Source organism: Nyctereutes procyonoides, unplaced genomic scaffold (genome assembly GCF_905146905.1).
Source record: "Nyctereutes procyonoides isolate TBG_1078 unplaced genomic scaffold, NYPRO_anot_genome, whole genome shotgun sequence".
NCBI classification, from domain to species: Eukaryota; Metazoa; Chordata; class Mammalia; order Carnivora; family Canidae; genus Nyctereutes; species Nyctereutes procyonoides.
Genome location: NW_026575125.1, coordinates 28,104,968 through 28,126,290, shown reverse-complemented (window position 1 = coordinate 28,126,290; position 21,323 = coordinate 28,104,968). Strand labels below are relative to the sequence as shown.

At 36.8% G+C, this 21,323-nt stretch overlaps 1 protein-coding gene across 6 annotated transcripts in view; it reads left to right on the top strand.

The window, feature by feature from the left end:
• The window catches only part of DMD (dystrophin), a 2,039,779-nt gene that overhangs the window by 346,040 nt on the left and 1,672,416 nt on the right, over positions 1-21,323 (top strand). For all 6 annotated transcript variants that reach the window (XM_055339022.1, XM_055339018.1, XM_055339021.1 and 3 more), the window contains exon 3: positions 20,131-20,223. In XM_055339022.1, coding sequence (XP_055194997.1) covers positions 20,131-20,223 — 93 coding nt within the window. The remainder of the gene's footprint in view (positions 1-20,130; positions 20,224-21,323) is intronic.

Genomic DNA, 21,323 nt, shown 5'->3' with positions numbered 1-21,323 from the left:
TCCTTAGATACTAGACACAGAATAGGAGAATGTCAGTGCTGAGAATATACTTAGAGAATAACCATTTTAATCCACTCTGTTTTCATATAAGGAATGAACGCTCAGCTAGGTACCTTGATGAACTCAAGGTTACACAATCAGTGAAAGTGCTGAAGCCAGCATAGAGTTTCTCAAAATGTAATCCACTTTACACCTGCATCAGAATCACCTGGCAAGCTGCATTTTTTTTGTGTGCAAGCTGCATTTTTTTTACAGACTCATCCAGGTGGTTCTGATACAAACTAAAGTCTGAGATACAAAGGTCCAAATCCAGAATGCCTGGTTTCAGAAGTTAGTTTTCTCCTAAAGCATACTGCCTGCTAGATATCAAGAAATGAGGAGGCAGCAAAATGAATCAAAACCACGGAGAGGCCTATAGTCAGTAACCTCAAGAGCCCACAATTAGTGATCAGTTTTTCAGAAGAGGAAGGATACTCATCTCCTGAAATTAAAAGAAAGCAGGAAAGAGAACATAATGGAATGTCATGTGTCCTGAAGACCCAGAGGGCAGGGTTATAGAACCACTTCAGCAATTACACAGACATGAAAAAGAAACTAAGTGAATGGGAGACTGAATTAAATCAAGGCTGATATTGATAAGCCACGTATGATGAACAACTGAGGGAGAGACGGAGATGCAGCTGACGGTGAGGTCATAGCCACCAGTAAGAAAAGTTAAGAGTTTACCGGAATGGGATGAGGCACTAGAGTCTCCCCCATTGCCTCTCTTGCCTTCCTTCATATATTTTCACAACAACCAGAGAGACCATTTTAAAATTCAAATTAGGTCATAATCCTTCCTCTACTTAAAACTCCTCAAAACCTTTCTGTTGCATTTGGAACATCTATACTATACCTTACTCCTTATCCCTCTTTGGCCACTAAGTTTGTTTACTTCTGTTTTCCCTGTTTCCCCTGCATGTTCTTCCCTCTATCTGTGATTCTATTCCCACCTCTCCTACTTCTTCTCTCTCTCATCTTTCAGATCTTACCTCAAATGTTGCCTCCTCAGAAGGGGCTTCTTATCTATGTAGGTTGGCCCTCTGATTCTTCTTTATATAACTCTATATTCGCCTTAGCATATAAAATGTTATAATCCTTCTTTACTTATTTATTTACTTAACTTACTTACTTGTTTCTTGTTCATTTGCCCCAGGAGATGGTAAGCTTCTGAAATACAGAAACTAAATCATTATTTACTCAAACCTCATGTGATACCTCCCTTACTGTAGATAATAAATATTTGTTGAATTTTAAAATGGGATAAGAGTGTTCAAGAATAGTAATCTGTGGTTAGAGGGAGTAATTCACTGTGATTCATGAGGCAGAATAATTCAAGGTAGACGATGAGGCATGATGTAGGTATGTGTATGGATGCAAAGTGATGTTTAAAGCCATTGGAACATAACAGGTCAAAGAGCTTTAAGGTGAAAGCATTAATATGTTGGTCATGATGGCATGTCAACCTGTAAGTTTCAAGGAGCTTATGTCAAACTCAATTATTAGGGGTGACAGGTCCCTAGTCATCCTCACTTGGAGTCTTCTGCTGATACAATGAACTCATGTTGTCTGTTCTTGCCTGTTGGCTTCTTTGCTTAAATTACCACCATAGATGATTGGAGTCTGTTGATCCCTTGGATATCATGTCCATTTCTGCATCCTTCTCATATCAATTTAGGGATGCCTCAAGTGTCCAGGAGCATCCCTTCAGTTTCACTTGCTTTGACACTTTCTTGATTCTACTGCACTGGTGCTATCGAGATGGGGGGAACTCTCAGGCCATATCATAGCAGTCCAGGCACTGGTCTTCTCTGGGATTCTTCCCAACATATCTAGAATTCCTGAAACTTGATCTCAGAGTTAGAGTGAGATGATATAGTTTTTCCTCAGAGAAACTCATAGTAATGGCTATTTGTCATACTATAATCCATTTCAGTCCTATTCTTTTTCCAGCTGTTAAACTTTATCTCCTTTGGGATGAGGCATGCATTTTCTATATCATCATGAAGTTTTCCCAACTCTTTTTTGTAGAGGAGAGAGGGGCAAGGGGAGGGAGAGAGAGAATCTTAAGCCTAGTGAGGAGCCCAAGATAGGGCTCCATCTCACATGGCCTGAGATCATGACCTGAACCAAAATCAAGTCAGACCCTTAACTGACTGAGCTACCCAGGCACTCTGACCAAGTCTTTTATTTATGATGTAGGTAACATGTCATTGGTACTCAATATACTGATGATTTTGCAATGTACACCTCTGATCTATAGATTTCAGATGCTTTCTTTGAAACAGATTATGTATGCCTTAGTATCTTTTTCTTTGAATCCTTATGGTAACAAACTCATGCTTGGGGAAGTGCCCATAGGTAGTTTCCAAGAACAGGGGAAGCACCAGCTAATATGCCAAAATATTTACCTGCTGCATGATCTTAAATATGAAGGATGTCTTAATCTGTTCAGGCTGCTATAACAAAATACCTGAGAACTGGTAGCATATAAATGACATTTATTTCTCATAGTTTGAGAGACTGGATGTTCAAGATCCAGGTGTCAGCATGGTCAGAATCTGGTGTAGTTCTTCTTTTGGGTTGCAGACTACCAACTTCTGTTGTATTCTCACATGGTAGAAAGGGCTAGGGAGCTCTCTGGGGTCTCTCTTATAAGGGCATTAAATCCCATTCATGAGGGCTCTACCCTAATGATGTAAGTACCTCCCAAAGACCCCACCTCCTAATACCATGACATTGGGCATCGAGATTCTAACATAACATAATGAATTTTGGGAGCAGACAGTCAAACCATAACAATGTATAAAAGGAGGCAAACCTTTAGCCTATTATAGTTGCAGGCAAATGCAAATGAAGATTAAATTCTGAGTAAGAAGAGTTTGTGATGGAGTAACTGAGACTGAGGGCATAAAGACAACTGTTCAAAATACTTTAGGGTTTTAGAAGACACTGAAGAAAGAAGAGGTAAACTGATGGTGAGACTGAGAAGAAAAGTGGGTCAAGATAAAAAGCAATAAAATTATGAAGAAGGATTGTGGATTAGGGGAGGGTAGTTCTATCCAGTGCTGGGATTGTGAAGCTTACAGCAAGGAAGCAGGGCAAGGATGTTTTAGTAAGTATAGGATATGGTATGAAGAATCTTCAAAACATTGAGCAAGCAATCAGGCAAACAAGTAAACAAAAAAAAATTGGGGATGGACTTCCTTATTTTTTTTCAAGATTTTATTTATTTATTCATCAGAGGCACAGAGAGAAAGGCAGAGACATAGGCAGAGGGAGAAGCATGCTCCCTGTGGGGAGCCTGATATGGGACTTGATCCCAGGACCCCAAGATCATGACTTGAGCCAAAGGCAGATGCTCAACCACTGAGCTACCCAGGCACCCCTGGACTATATTATTGATAAGATTTGGTTCCAATTGGCAATTTTGTTCAGTGTAGTGCCATGTACTGTTAAGAGAGTTTCCTTTGAATGTGTGCATGTGCAGTTGACCAGCTATGCCGTTTATTAGTGCCATTGGGTTTTGTAAAAGTATTGGTGTTGTGTTTCTGCATCACTCTGTCTTGTTTTTCATTGTGGTTATTATTGGCATGTATTGCCTTTTATATATCAGTTAAACAAGTATTTATCCTTGAAAGTGTTAGGACTGTTATTCTTCTTTACCAATTCATGATGGATCATGCATAAAAATATAAGATTGTAGCACTTTACTTTAGCTGTTTTTGCTGTATTTAATCCAGTTGGTTTTTAAAGATTAATTTGTGGTTAAATTGGTTCTAGTCATAAAGAATACATTAACGGAAGCGATGTCCATTTTAATGATCATATACAGTTTTAAGTGTCTCCAAGGAGTTGTTAAGATTGGGTTATGAGAAAGTTGTTGATAGTAATTGAAGTGTTAATTATGCAGGGTGATGCTTGTTTTGTGAACTAAAGGAGATAAAAATATTTAGTATTCCGTATTATTTTTTCTACACATGCATTAATAAATTAATTCCTATTGATCTGTTTCCTCATAGATTGCCCAGGCAATTATATTAGGGATAAAATAGGAAATGGACAGGTTGATAAACATAAATATCAAGGAATAGGCTTTTGATAAATTTGCTTCTAAATCCTTGTTCTCAAAACAATCATATCATGCTGAGTATATTCCATAACATGATGAAGTCAGGATAATTCCCAGTGCTACATGATGGTAAATACCCAGGGAGGTTAACTATGCTTTGCAAACTCTCAAATTGTTTATATTTGAAGAACCATTTTTTCCCACTCTCTTTTGATTTAGACACAGGTACATTTTAGCTTCTAGCCCTGTTAGTACAGGCTAAGATAAACAAGACTGTGGGCCCTTCCTGAGACCATAATTGGGAGGATGCCAACACAAGAAAGTCTATTTTTAATAGAATAAGCATGCAGACTTTGCTATGATACCCCCTTTATTTTCAAAATAAATTTTTTAAGATTTTAAAAAAATATGCAGAGAAATGTTTATCATAGAGAGTTCAATAAAACCAACAAACCAAAAATGATAGAGTAGGGTAGCATGAAGCTATAGCCTACAGGGTCAGAATGAACTTGAACCTGAGTTTAAATACCTTAATGAGTTTATTTGAGACTTTTTCAGTCTTTCTTTTTTTTTTAGATTTTTAAATTTTATTTATTTCAGTAAGTGAGTGTAAGCATGAGGAGAGGGGAAGGACAGAAGGAGAAGAAGCAAATGCCCCACTGAGCAGGGAGCCCAATGCAGGGCTCCATCCCAGGACCCTGAGATCACAACCTGAGCCAAAGGCAGACAGTTAACCCACTGAGCTACCCACTCCCTCTGAGACTTTTGAGTCTTAATTTCCTCATCTCTAAAAAGGTGGAAACAATGTCTTCCTCACTAATTGCTTCTAACCAACAGAATAACTTTGACATTGTTCATAAAATTCTTAAAATATATCAGTTTAATTAAGAAACAATCCAAAATGACACTTGAGTTAATAGAAGAGGAGAATAGGATGTCGAGGAGGAGGAAAAGAGAAAGAGAAAGACTAGAAATATGGATCATTCAGGTTGGGAAAAGAAGTGCTTATGTATAAATAGAAAAGAGTCTGTGCAAAAATACCAACATGCTCACAATGGTTTGAGGGGTAAAATTATACCTTTTTGTTCTTTGTGTATTTTTCTGTATATAATTTTTTCCATAAAGTACATTTACTGGTTTTAAAATCAGAAGAAACCATGTTTTAAACCAAGCAATGAAAATGATTATATTTTCCATTTCATTTATTTATTTTTATTTTTAAAAAGACTTTTACTTATTTATTTGAGAGAGAGACAGATATAGTGAGAGAGAGCACAGCAGGGAGGAGAGGGAGAAGCAGACTCCCTGCTGAGCAAGGAGCTCAGTGCGGGGATCCACCCCAGGACCCCAAGCTCATGACCTGAGTTGAAGGCAAAGGCTTAACCAACTGAGCCATGCAGGTGCCCCTATATTTTCCATTTTAAATTTAATTTCACATTGCTGTTTAAACCTCCATCTCAGATCTTACAATTTAAGTTCAATAAAAGATTGCTAATGCATTCCTAGTAATATTTAAATATAAAAGGCCAAGAGGTAGGTCATTCCACCAGGTAAGTGAGCACCAGCCTTTTAAAAAGCTGCCAAGTATTTGGTGTTCTTCACACACACACACACACACACACACACACACTCTAGTGATTATTGTATTTTGAAACCAAAATAATTTCAATTTCCTTTTTGCTCAATAATATTTTTTTGAAAGTTGCTGTTTTCATGAAATAAAATATTTGGCACAGCATTATTTTACAATTAGCAAATATTTGTTATTGAGAGATAAGAATTACTGAATTAGGTGCTTTTTATATTTAAGTTATATATTAGTAGAAACGTCCTGGTAAAAACTTTTATTCAAATAGTTATTAAAGTGATCTTTCCTATTTTTGAAATAAACAGGTGCCTATTAAGATTTTCTAATTAATTTACAAGACAATTTGAAATTTTTTACATGAACTTCTTGAGGAAAAATGTCAAGCCTGACTACCTCCCTTTGGTTGTTATTCAGCTTAATTTACTTAAAAATGCATTATTCTAGAAACACTAACCAAAGGTGACAGTTTAATTCACAGAGAATTCTTTCTGATTCACTATTTTTACTTTGAAAATGTCTGAATGATAAACCACTGGAAATTAGAGCTTATAATGAAGGAAATTAGATAAACAGGAATTTTTATCTAAAGTGACAACAGAGTAAAAAAGCTAGCAAATAGAAGAACGAAAAGTCTACCTTTTCTTTTTTAACTTCTCATAAGATCCAAGTGAACTTCAAATGAGCATGTTGAACAAGAACTACAATCTTTGTTGTATTTACAATATGTAACTACCACAGAAGAGTTCATTTTAGTAAAGGTAGCTTCTGAAGTCTTTTAAGGTTGACACTACTGCATTCTTTATTCCATGAAGTTACAATAAGAAACCATAAGGCTTTTTAATTTTTACTTTCATGTTGGAATTGGAGGAGCTATGTTGAATACATTGACTATATATTGTTTTCCAGGCAACTCATTGAATCAGATCTCTAGAGACAGTAACTTTTTGCCCATATTCAGCAGTAACATGTTTTCTAGCTTTAAGCTTTCTTTCACAAAAATTACAAAGCCTCTCTTAAAAATAATTTATAAATAATTTGTTTACAATACAGTATAATTTTTCAGACATTTTTTTTGTAGAAACAAATGTTTATGTACTGACATGTATCAGTTAGCTAATGCTGTGTAACAAGCTACTTTGAAACTCAGTAGATTAAAACAATAATAGTTTATTATTCTTTCAAGTCTTCAGGTCATCCAGGCAGTTCTTTATCTCTCTGTTGGAATTATTTATGTGTCTCTAGTTAGCTATCAGTTGACTAGGCATCCTTGCTGATCCTGGCTGAGATCTCTCACATGTCTGGCTGTTAGCCAGTCTAGGATGACCTCACCTGGGATTACCTGGCAACTTGGCTCTGAGTCATATGTCTCATCTCCCAGCTCTCTAGCTTAGGCATGTTCTCATGTTGAAGGTAGAGGCATGAATAAGGGAACAAAAGTTTCAAGCCCTTGTGAGGCCTACATTTGGAAGTGGAACATTATCATTTCCCCTGCATTCAATTGGCCAAAGTAAGGCAATGTCCAACCCTGATTCCAAATGCAGGGGAGTAGACCCCACTTCTTCATGAGAGGAGCAACAAAATCCCATGGCAAAGGGCATGGATTCAGTAAAGGATGACATATTTGGCCCCTACTTTGCAGTTCATTTCCAATAGATGGTGACCTCTATTTCCATCAAAATTGGTTCAGATGGGAAGGTAAGCAACTGTTTACCTTATTTTAAGGAGCTTGTGTTTATAATTTAGAGCAGTTGCTCCTGAACAACATGACTCCCTTGCCAAGTAATATTGCCACACCAGAATAGTTCTCTCAAATTTTTTGCAACTCTAAAATTAGCTCCTAAATAATGCCAATATTCATCTCCCTTGAACAATATTAACTGTCTTAAGACATCAGTGTAAATATTAATGTGAAAAATGTGGTAAGAACTTCAAAATTAGATACCATGCTCTAAAGAATGAATACAAAAGACCATTGGACATTTGCCCAAGCTTTGGAGGCAAACCAAGTCCTCTCCCCTGTGGGCTCTCACTCATCTCATGTCTCATCATCTCCCATCTTTCCATGTGCCCTGTGCTCCAAGAACTGATTCATTCCAGTTTCTTGAGTAGTTGATGCAATTTAATGTATTTGGTCCTTAGCATCCAAAATGTCCCTCTGCTTGACATGCTTTTCCTCTTTCCACATCTACCTGTTGATTTCTTTTTTTCCTTTTTAAATATTTATTTATTTGAGAGAGTGGAGAGAGCAAAAGAGCAGGGGTAGGGGCAGAAGGGTGGAAAGAGAGTCAGACTCACTGCTGAGCAGGGAGCCCAACATGGGGCTTGATCCCAGGACCCTGAGATCATGACCTGACCTGAAGGTGGATGCTTAACTGACTGAGTTACCCAGGTGCCCCCCTGCTGATTTCTAATTTAACTTTGTAAATTCAGTTCAAGGACTTCTGCCACTGCTAGTCTCTCAAGCAACAACAACATCTCTTTTATTTGTGCTGACACTGTATTTACAATACCACTATTGACAGGGTTCTAACATAATGATATAATTATATTTCCTTAGGTGCGAACCTCTTTCCTGTCCATGGCTGAAGCTGTGAAAACAATGGCTGTAGCTCCTTTTGATCTTTTATCTTCCCAATCATTAAGCACAGGGAACAATATAAAGTATTTGAATAATACCTATTGAATTTAGTTGATTACTTTATCTACCCTCCTCCTTTGATACACGAGGAAAATAAGCAAATTACCAAAGAATGTATTCAAGTTCACCCAGTTGGAAAAGGAACTGCAATTAAATAAAAGCCTATTTGGCCCCAGGTGCTATATTCTTAACAGGCAACCACATGAATCTCACACGGAAGACTTTAATTAAGTGACTGGCATGTTTGAGTGGATCTCTCAAGAAATAAGCACCCTAAATGCACAAATAAAACTTTTCCTATTTCTTATGATCTCAGTCTTCATCAACCTTAAAGATTGCCTTAAATATATCTATTTTGATTTATAGCCTTCTAGGTTTTTGGTGTGGTGTTTTGTTTTGTATTTTAATTTACATTAAAAAGCTGCCTTTTCCACATATCTCAGAGTTTAAAAACCTGTTTTGGGGGTGCCTCGGTGGCTCAGTCCATTGAGCATCTGACTCTTGGTTTACGTTCAGGTCATGATCTCAAGGTCATGGGATTGAGCCACGCATTGGGCTCTGCACTCAGTGGAGAGTCTGCTTGGGATTCTCTCTCTCTTCCTCTCCCTGTGCCACCACCTCCACCCCACCTGCACTCTCTCTCTCTTTCTCTGTCTCTAAAAATAAAATAAGTAAGTAAATCTTTTTTGATAAAAACCTTGTTTTGGTCTCTAGAGCAGTATTTACCAGATATATTGAGGAACCCCATGCTTGGCATACTGGACTCCTGAAGGAGTTAATAGAACCCCCCAAAAGAGTGATACAGCAATAAAAACTTAGGACACTAAAGAATTTTCCTAATGTACATGTGTAGAATTATCACTGTGTTATTATCTTCAATTACTAATTCAACCTAAAATTAGAAGCAGTTTTGTTTGTAGGTTATATAACTGCATCTGACCTTCAGAAACCTCAGGGGAAAGAAAAAGAATAAATTAGTTAAATTATCCCTACTTTATTGAAAGAGATTATGAAAATGAGCAAGTAAAATTTATCTAACACTGACCCTGAATGGAATTATTATCAAAGAAGCCCAGCTTAAAACAGCAGTTACAAAGTAGAAAATGGTTAAGAAATCTGGAGATAGACTGATTAAGTTTCACTTGGTATCTCCCAATTTTTCACTGTGTGGCTTTAGTCAAGTTACTTATGTTCCCTCAGTTTGGTCATCTATAAAATGGGAATGATTTAAATAGATTGTTGCAACAGTTAATTAAAATAATCCATGCATAGTGCACAGAATTTTGACTGACATAAATTAAGCACTTAATATTTACTACTCATGTCTTTCTAAAACATATGAGGTTGAATCATATGAAATTGCCAATTTAGGGGAACATGGGTGACTCAGTGGTTGAACATCTACCTTTGGCTCAGGGCATGATCCCAGAGTCCTGGGATCAAGTCCCACATCAGGCTCCCCATAGGAAGCCTGCTTCTCCCTCTGCCTGTGTCTCTGCCTCTCTCTCTGTGTCCCTCATGAATAAATAAATAAAATCCTTAAAAGAAAAATAAATTCTCAATTTCAAGTATATTGACTACAGAATTAAAAGTTTCATATGATTCAAACTATTTGAAGGAAATAGAGGTAGAGTGGGGACAGAAGCTCGTATTTAAATATTCTGCCCTAAGAGACTTTTGTCCTTTCTGTAGGTCTCCTGTTCCCTTGATTTGTCATTGCCTATAGGCAGTCCTTCCTCATAGCCATGGAAGAAGAGAGAATGAATTGTCCCAGGCTGACTTCCTATTGGGTAGTGGCAGGAAATGATTAGGAAGAAGTTGTATCTTGTGTAGTTGTCCACACAATTGCATTGCAGTATAATAGAGAGATTATAAAAATGTTAATTTCACGAATAAGTTTTACACTTAATTAAAGGCATCTTCAGATGCCCTTTGGCCAAAGAGCTCCTTCCACTGGATCCAAACAAGCCTGAATAGTCCTTTCTCCCTCTGTATTTTGCCTGGAGCTAAGTGAGCATGTCCATTGTGTCACAGCATTTTTTTTTCCTTTTTAAAGCTTCAGAGTGTTATTTAGATGCTTTGAGATGAAGTGCTTCCTCTTGGAAACCTTATACTGTGCTTTTTCTGTCACAAAAGCTACTGTTGGGATAGAATATAACCAACCTCTCTTTCCATTCCTGGGTATCTCAACCTTTAATCCTATACCTATGTGATTCAATAAAGAAATTGAATTTAACTCTCAGAATTTTAAACTTTTAGGGCATATTTAAAGGTTGTATCAGAATGAAACCTTGGCATTTGTGACAATATGGCTGAATCTAGAGGGTGTTATGCTAAGTGAAATAAGAGTAAGACAGATATCATATGATTTCACTTACATGTGAAATCTAAAAAAGAAAACAAACAAAAAAACCTGAAACAGACTCTTAAATATAGGGAACAAACTGGTAGTTGCTAGAGAGGAGGTGGATGGGGAAATGGACAAAATAGATGAGTGATATTAAGAGGTATAAACTTGTAGTTATAAAATAAATTAGTCACAGAGATGAAAAGTATAACATGGGGAATATAGTCAATACTATTATAATAATGTTGTATGGTGACAGATGGACTACACATATTGTGGTGAGCAGTATAGTAATGTACAGAATTGTCAAATCAGTATATTAAACACTGGAAACTAATATATCATTGTATGTCAATTATATTTCATTGTATGTCAATTATATTTCAATAATTAAAAAAGATTAAAGATGGTATAAAATAGGTATAATCATGGTTTGTAATGTTTCCATATATTTTGAAAAAAAAAAACTATTTGTGAATTAAGGTTATATCTAGAAATGTAAGATAGAAATTACTTACAATAATTATACTAATTTTTGTTTCAGAATACCTGGTAATTGAATTAGTACTGACCTATCTAATTTACAGATTGAGAAAACTCAGGCCTAGCTTAAGAATTCAGTTTTATTACACAGCATGTTAAAGACAGACCTGATCAGACAGCAAACTATGCTAACTTTTGGCTATGCACACTTTACTTTTGGGTTTCTAATAGACCATTTACAGATAATGACTTGATTTCCATTAACTATTGTTGTGGCTCCTGTAGAAAGTTCTAATGTGCAATCTGGTTGAATCTTCTCTTGTGTACTTAATAGTATAATATAGACGTTGGGTCTTAGTGATTGTATTTTATAAAGACCAGCTACCAAATAGCATTTTATATCTGATGACATTGTAAATCTATTATATTATAAAAATTAGCTCTTGAGTACTTCTTAGCTCCAAGGAATATCTTGGATTTTTCTTGATTATCTGTGTAGCTCAGATTTTAGTGTTTTTCCTGGCATATAGAAGTCTTTAAAAGTACTAGGTGCTAAGGAATATGAATAATATATGTTAATTCTCTTCTGTTAGAGCCCATAAAAACTTCCAGTACTTTGAAAACCCTATTATAGAAGAGGAAATGTCTCACTATGATATGATATTATCAATAATAGAAATAATATAGGAGGCTTGGGGAGAAACACTGAGGTCTTCATTTATTTTCTGACATGGGCATCCCTGACACCGACCCCTTGGCCCAGAGAAAGTTTGTTTCCCTGTCTGGGATATTGTATGTCTCTCTCTGGTTTCTCCCTCTCGATCCACTCTTCGCCTTTTTCTTCCCTAGGAGGCTGACCTCTGTGGATTATATCAGCAGATTTTCTTGCCCTCTGGTTTCCAGTTGGATTTGGCTAATGGGACCAGTTAGAGGACGTCTCAGGGAGAGGAAAGAAAGACCAGGGTATTTATTAACTGCAGGATGGCTGCATTCATTAGCCAACTACCAAAGCTCCTGTCAGGAGACTCTCTTGGTTTTCTCTTTGTCCGGGGCCCAGTAACCGTCTCTTCCATCCTAAGTCTAGGAGTGATAATAACCATTCTCTACTACCAGTTCTAGTGACTTCTTTACACCCTGTCTTCCTCTTTGTAGATTGTCTCTTATTAAACTCTCCTCAAGTTACCTAAATCTTGCTAGGACCCTGGGACCCTTAAAGGAAGGTTCTATTCTTCACCTCCAGGTGATAACATTTAACAGGGAGAAGGAAATAGGAAATGTTATTAAAGTTGCTAAAACATTTCCTGTGCCGGGCAACGTGTTGGAAACTTTATAATTATGAGCCCATGTAAACCCCGTACTAAATTTTTGAAGTTGATCGTTCTGTTACTTTGAGGCAAAATTTACAAGGAGAATTATGGAAAATATGGATTATTAAGAATTTTGGAACAAATTCATGATAGCTAATATTTATTTATTTATTTTTAGCTAATATTTATTATTTTAAAAAAGATTTTATTTATTTATTAATGAGAGGCACAGAGAGAGAGAGAGAGACGCAGAGACACAGGCAGAGGGAGAAGTAGGCTCCATGCAGGGAGCCTGATGTGGAACTCGATCCTGGGTCTCCAGTATCACACCCTGGGCTGAAGGCAGCTCTAAACCTCTGAGCCACCCAGGCTGCCCTTAGCTAATATTTATTGAGTGTATCTTATGAATAAAGCAAATCTTCACAGCATTACCACAAGTTAGGTAATAATGTTTCCTCATCTTGTAGATGAAAAAGGTATGACACAACAAGGTCAAGTTACTTACTCAATATCACAGGGCTGGAATATGGCAGAACTGGAATTTGAACCAAGGCATTCTGGGTATAGAGGAATATTTTTATTTACCGCATTACACCCTCCTTGTGTTTTGTGAAACAAATTTCATCAGTGCAACTTTGTTTTTCTTTCCAATTTCCCTCTGCCTCAACTTGATATCTTTCAATCATTACTTTCCAAAAATGAAATACTAAACCAAATTTTTCTGTTTTTAAGAGACTCCCTTCAATGCAAAATTTATCTATGGTACAAAAAGTTAACATAGCAGTCATTATTAAAGGGGTCAGTACATAGAAGGGGTGTGAGGAAGCTCCTAGGATGCTGGTTATATTTTTGTTTCTCCCTCAAAGTGGTGATAATATGAATGTGTTTAGCTTGTAAAAACTAATTGAGCTAACACTTAAGATATGTGTAATTTCTTGTATGTATAGTATACCTCCACAAAATGTTCTTATGAAATACTTTTTATAATCCATACTTAATATAACAATCATCTATGAAAAATACTGATTTATAGTATAATGGGTTGCAAAAATATGTTTTGAAATATTTTCACCCTTCTTTTTGGTGTTTCCAGTGCTTTTGGTGTTTGTAGTATTTAAGCATTTGTAGTTACAGAGAAGTATCTTGACTTTCTGAGCAACAGAGTCATCCAGAGGTTGACCTTTCTGTAGCCAGAAGGCCATGCTAAATAACTCCTGTGTTCTTTCTCCCTTATTGGAATATTGTATTGATCTCTGTGTATTTTCGGGTTAAAAAATTGATACAGGTTGTAGGTGTCCTTCTGTCTAAAATGAGTCTCTTGTAGACAGCAAATAGATGGGTCCTGCTTTTTTATCCTACAACCTGAAAATAAAAGGTTGGAGAACCATTTACCATTCAAATGGTTCTCAAAATATACCCTAAAAACTATAGAACACTTCTGAAAGAAATTGAGGAAGACACAAAGAGATGGAAAAATATTCCATGCTCATGGATTGACAGAATTAATATTGTGAAAATGTCAATGTTGCCTACCCGTACCCGTAGGGCAATTTACACGTATAATGCAATCCCTATCAAAATACCATGGACTTTCTTCAGAGACTTAGAACAAATTATTTTAAGATTTGTGTGGAATCAGAAAAGACCCCAAACAGCCAGGGGAATTTTAAAAAAGAAAACCATATCTGGGGGCATCACAATGCCAGATTTCAGGTTGTACTACAAAGCTGTGTTCATCAAGACAGTGTGGTACTGGCACAAAAACAGACATATAGATCAATGGAACAGAACAGAGAACCCAGAAGTGGACCCTGAACTTTATGGTCAACTAATATACGATAAAGGAGGAAAGACGATCCACTGGAAGAAAGACAGTCTCTTCAATAAATGGTGCTGGGAAAATTGGACATCCACATGCAGAAGAATGAAACTGGACCACTCTCTTGCACAATACACAAAGATAAACTCAAAATGGATGAAAGATCTAAATGTGAGACAAGATTCCATCAAAATCCCAGAGGAGAACTCAGGCAACACCCTTTTTGAACTTGGCCACAGTAACCGGAGAAGGACAGTGTATGTTCTCATTCATTTGGGGAATATGAATAATAGTGAAAGGGAATATAAGGGAAGGGAGAAGAAATGTGTGAGAAATATCAGAAAGGGAGACAGAACATAAAGACTCCTAACTCTGGGAAATGAACTAGGGGTGGTGGAGGGGGAGGAGGGCGGGGGGTGGGGGTGAATGGGTGACGGGCACTGAGGGGTACACTTGACGGGATGAGCACTGGGTGTTATTCTGTATGTTGGTAAATTGAACACCAATAAAAATTAATTTATAAAAAAATTGATACAACTCTGAAAAGTCAGGAGTTATTTAAATATTTTCATATATGTGTTTCTTTCCCTTTCAATTTTTTCACTTTGATTTTTTTCATTTTGTTTCTCCCACTTACCAATCAACCTGTTTTTTTTTTTCTTTTGAACCTTGTCTGTGCTTCTGTATTTCTTTATATTATACAGACAATGATCAGGAAGCATTATCTCATTTTATGGTCCTTTCATCTTGTTATTTAAGTTAGCAAAGAAGAAGACAATATGTAAGTGAATGCAGTAAACTGCTGAGTAATATCAAAAATTCACTTTTTAAAGAAAATATTAGTCATGAAAGGGATTGAAGATAGAGAGCCACAGGGTTGTATGGCCCAAAGAGGGTTTAATGTTTTGTGTGTTTCACACAATAATTTTCATATACGTGAAAAGAAAGCCATTAAAGATAGGAATTTTAAAGAAATATTACTGTTTTCATGACATAAATGCCACTTACAACAAAAAGACATGGTAGATGTAGGAGATGAAAAGGGCCACAAACAAAATAAGATTTAATGAAAAGTAGCCCAAGGAACAAGAAAAAAGAGAAAAGGTTTGAAGCCTTTGAGTGCCATCCACAGTTACCAGTATTAGTAATTGAATATAGAGTGACATCTTTCCTTCTTGACTTTCACTCTTACACAGATACCAAGCTGAGAAAAAGCCAGAACACATTGTATGTGAGCTCTGCACTTTCTATTAGATTTAATAATTACCATAATCGTATTTATATCTAGAATTTGACCAGAAAATGAGAAGTCAAACAATAGAATAAAACAAAAAAAAAAAAAACCACAAACCATCCTATATTTATTGAGTGCCTACCTTTTGCCACATCAGTCAGCATACATACATTGTTTCATTTAAATCTCAGAGAACTCTGAAGTGGTATTATTTCAATCTTCATTTTACTAGGGTGCCTTGTTCCTCAGAAAAGTTAAATCACTTGCCTGAGACAGTGCAGCTAATGAATAGAAGACTTGAGTTTAAAAGTCATCTATTTTTGCCTCTCAAAGATGTGCCACTTTTGCTTGATGTTGTGGAATGAGAATTTGAATCTAGGAAAGAAACATAAACCATCCAAGAGAAATAAAATGTTTTGCTTTCACTGGGGTCTTCATACCACAGGAAGAATAAGACTTTGCACCTGAACATCCATGAAGTTAGAGGCTCAATATTGTACATTTCATTGAACATCACTCTAGTTAGACCTAAAAGGGGAAATCTCACTCATAAATGTTTGAAAATACTTTTAAAACAAACATTCATTAAGAGACAAAAGCAACATTTCCCTGGATTTGTGTCATAAAACATAGGTGTAAATTGAGGGTCGCTAGAGGGGAAGAGATTGGGGGGATGGGATAACTGGGTGATGGACATTAAAGAGGGCATGTGATGGAATGAGCACTGGGTGTTATATAAAGCTGATGAATCACTGACCGCTATTTCTGAAACTAATAATACATGATATATTTATTTTAAAAAATTAAAAAATAAAACGTATGTGTTCATAGACATTTTGAACCTGCAGTCACTGCCTAATTTATACCGCCAGACCTGCAGTAAATTCATTCAATCTCTGCTAGGAGAGATGTTTTGGTGGAACATTCTGGGAGGGTCTCTATTAGAGAATGTGGTATAACAAATAGAAATTGGATTTCAGTTGTGATACTTTAATATATCATTGATTGTGTGAGTTATGAAAGTTAGGTAGGAGAGCAGAACTTATTCTCTGTTCCCTTGTTGCTTTCTAAGTGCCCCAACTAGATACTCCTGGAGGCCTCTGATTAGCCTACAGTCTTTCATTCCCTCTCCATTTTGATTCCAGTTTAAAAGAAAGAATTATAAAATATGTTGGCCTGTGTATGAGTTTGGATCAAAGCAAGAGCCTGTTTGCCTTGTTGACCTTTGTCTAGACTCCTTACCCAAAAGCATAAGCTTTATAGTCCTTGTGTCTTGGATGCTAGATGATCACTATGGCCTTGGGGTTCATACTTTACTCTGTGCCCCAATACTTCTTTCTCTGTTCCTACTTGAGTGAACATTTTGTCACCCACATCCTTCTTGGTTTGATAGACTTTGTTATCTATCTATCATCTATCTATCTATCTATCTATCTATCTATCTATCTATCCATCCATCCAGATACGTATTTTTGATAAGAAGTATCTCTGTCAGCTAACTATATTTTATTTTCTTCAAAACTTGACATATTTCAGTGTGTAATATTCTTTTCATCGGTAAATTTAGGAGCCACTCACTTCTCAAGAGCATCTGTAAAATTTTGCTCCTAGTTGAAAAAAACAAAAACAAAAACAACAAAAAGAACAGAACCGAACAGCCTTTTTTTTTTAATTTATTTTTTATTGGTGTTCAATTTGCCAACATATAGAATAACACCCAGTGCTCACCCCATCAAGTGCCCCCCCTCAGTGCCCATCACCCAGTCACCCCCACCCCCTGCCCTCCTCCCCTTCCACCACCCCTAGTTCGTTTCCCAGAGTTAGGAGTCTTTATGTTCTGTCTCCCTTTCTGATATTTCCCACACATTTCTTCTCCCTTCCCTTATATTCCCTTTCACTATTATTTATATTCCCCAAATGAATGAGAACATACACTGTTTGTCCTTCTCCGATTGACTTACTTCACTCAGCATAATACCCTCCAGTTGCATCCACGTTGAAGCAAATGGTGGGTATTTGTCGTTTCTTTTTTTTTATTTTTTAATAAATTAATTTTTTATTGGTGTTCAATTTACCAACATACAGAATAACACCCAGTGCTCATCCCGTCAAGTGTCCCCCTCAGTGCCCGTCACCCATTCACCCCCACCCCTCCGCCCTCCTCCCCTTCCACCACCCCTAGTTCATTTCCCAGAGTTAGGAGTCTTTATGTTCTGTCTCCCTTTCTGATATTTCCCACACATTTCTTCTCCCTTCCCTTATAGTCCCTTTCACTATTATTTATATTCCCCAAATGAATGAGAACATACACTGTTTGTCCTTCTCCGATTGACTTACTTCACTCAGCATAATACCCTCCAGTTGCATCCACGTGGAAGCAAATGGTGGGTAGTTGTCGTTTCTAATGGCTGAGTAATATTCCATTGTATACATAGACCACATCTTCTTTATCCATTCATCTTTCGATGGACACTGAGGCTCCTTCCACAGTTTGGCTATTGTGGACATGGCTGCTAGAAACATCGGGGTGCAGGTGTCCCGGTGTTTCACTGCATCTCCGAACAGCCTTTTTAAGGTATTGTAGACCTTCAACCAATTTTAAAGTGAAACCTTAATATCAACCCCCCAAATGCCAAGCTATTCCATGTTATATATGAGATTCTTGACAGAATTATAAAGCATGCACTCATCTTCTTATTAGTAAAAAGCTTTCCTTAAAGTTTCGTAAAAATGGCATGTTGTTTTGAGATTTACTTGTATATTATGTGTAGTAAAGGTGTTTTTACATATTCGTGTTTTGTGTTGTCTTCTTTTTCCCTTGCAATTTTTTTAAAGATTTGATCTATTTATTTGAGAGAGAGAGAGAGTAAGAGAGAGAACACAAGCGGGGGAGCAGCAGAGGCAGAGGGAGAAGCAGGCTCGTCACTAAGCAGGGAGCCTGATGTGGGGCTCAATCTCAGGACCCTGGGATCATGACCTGAGCTGAGGCAGATGATTAAGCTACTGAGCCATCCAGGTGTCCCTCCCCTGGAACTTTTAAGTGGAACTATTAGAGTAGAATTTCAAAAGAATAACTTGTAATTATCTTTGTCAAAGCCTATATGTGCCTTGATTTTCAGAGCTGGCCATAAAAGGACTAGTGGCCTTTTTGCAGGAATCTGTTTTCTCATTAGGTGAAAAAACCTAGGCATTGACAGGACTTGTCACAGACATGGCTATGTGGTTGTAGGGAGAGCCTAAATCCTGTCTTCAATCTTAGAAGCTTCAGGGATGCCCTTTGCCTGGAAACCAAGGCTTTCCTTTATTTTTCTTGCCCTGGGAGAAATGCAAAATCTGCATGTGATCAAGGAATGCATGAGACTAACCCAAACACCTGAAAACTAATGTGGGGAACATTTTGGGGAAAGCATTTTCTGGTCCCCATACTATGGGAGCTCCCAAAGGTAATGCTCTTGGGTCCCTTTTACTGCTTCTGTGTGGCATTGCCTTTTGGGAACATTTGTTTTCCTGCTGGACTCACAGATCTACAAGGGCTAGGGGTATGTCTGTGTGATTTACTAGTGTATGCTCTACCACCTGGCTCAGGTTTATTGATGCTCAATAAGTATCTGTCACTGATAAATTAGGACTTTCCAGAGAACCTGGGTGATGAAAGAGTTGTGAATGATTTCATATGAAGGGATTATAGGCTTTCAACCAGAAAAAGAAAATATTTGGGGGCATGACAGAAGAAATAAAATATTTGAAAGATAATCAGATGGAAGAGAAAAAGCCCTAGGAAGCAGAATGATAAGCTAGGAAGAACCAGCCCACCGGGACTTAGACAGTTCTGGGACAAAATTTTGGTTTTACCATTTTCTAGTTTTGTGACAAAGGGCCACATGTTCAACTTCTTTGTCTTATCTGTAAGATGAGTATGTGAATGCTAACCCACAACTATATTACAAAGATTATAAGATCCACTCATTTAGTAAAGTGTTTCTCATGAGTAGTTGCTACAAAAATACTAGATGCTAGGAGTGGTTACTATTCTTCCTCAGTACAATTCCCAAGCAAAGAACTGAGAAAAATAGACACAAAGATATCATGAGTATATTTCAACTCAATTAAAATCAGATCTTTCTAATATCTGAGCCATGCAATCGATCAGTTTGAGGTGGTATCCAAAATGCATATTCAGAGAAAGCATGCTCCATGGGTGTAGGATGGTGGACCCTCTATGATTAGGTATTATATGTAGCCAAGTACATAAAACAGTTAAATTTTAAGCACCTACCCAGGGCAAATTGTACGTGGTCTTTGTTTCTTTGTGTGTTTACTTCTCTGTCCTTCCTAGAATCAGCATTCAAAAAGTTGAATTGCTTTGGCTACAGATATCCAACTTGCGTTATTAGAAAACAAATTTAAATAGATTGGACCTAATGATGATATATTGTTTTCTGGTTTTTACTTGGAGGGTCCCTTTTCATCCTTCACCCTTGGCAGATTAAGGGTTAGATACATTAAATATTCTTGAACACAGCTTTAAATTTTAAAAGGCATAATCATGGAAATGGATCACTGGCAGAGTGCTTTGTTTAATTGGTAATATTTCATATTTCAGTTTGGGAAGCAGCATATAGAGAACCTCTTCAGTGACCTACAGGATGGGAGACGCCTCCTAGACCTTTTGGAAGGCCTGACAGGGCAAAAACTGGTATGTGACTTATTTATAAGAAAGTTCGCATTAACCTTAGGAGAATTTACTAAGAAACTGGAAACTAATCCAGTATAGCTGTACTAGATCTAGAAAAATTCAATAATTTAATAATTAATGCTTTAACTAGCAATACAGTACCTATTCCTGAACAAAACAATCTTGCAATATTATTTTTATTTTGGCATATTCTATCCTAAACAGAACTAGAAGGTGAAATTTTTCAGTCATATAATTTATGCTAATTAATAGATATTATTCCCTTGTAATGTTTGGTATCTTTGTTATTGAATATCTTTTTATAAGGCTTTTATTCATAATGATCTTTTAAGTTTAATTTCATTTTTTGTTGTGACAAGAACACTTAGCTTGAAATATGGAAAATGGGGAGTTGCTGGTCAACAGGTATAAAGTTTCGGTTATGCAAGACGAATAAGTTCCCAAAGGTCTGCTGTACAACATTGTGCCTACAGTTAATCATACAGATCTTCCTTGACTTAACATGGGGTTACATCCCTATAAATCCATTACACATTAACACTATTGTAAGTTGAAAATGCATTTAATACATCTAATCTACTGAACTTCCTAGTTTAGCCTAGCCTACCTTAAATGAGCTTAGAATGCTTCTATTAGCCTACAGTTGGGCAGAATCATCTCACATGAAGCCTATATTATAACAATGTGTTGACTATCTCATATAATGTATTGAATATTGTACTGAAAGCAAAAAAACAGAATGATTGTAAGCGTATTGGTCATTTACCCTCATGATCACATGGCTGGCTTGTAGCTGTGGCTAACTGCCCCTGCCCAGTGTCACCAGAGTATAATACTGGATATTGCTAGCCCAAGAAAAGATCCAAATTCAAAATGTGAAGGACGATTTTTGCGGAATACATATCACTTTTGCACCATTTTAAAGTTGAAAAATCCTAACTCAAACTATCATATCAGGGACCACCTGTACTTTATTGTGCATCAAAAAATTTCTTGAGATGTAGATCTCTTTTTAGAAGTCAATATGGCAGACATCATGATGGTAGAATTTCTAAAACTCCACAACTGGATAAATGAGTTAATCCACGTATTGTATGGCA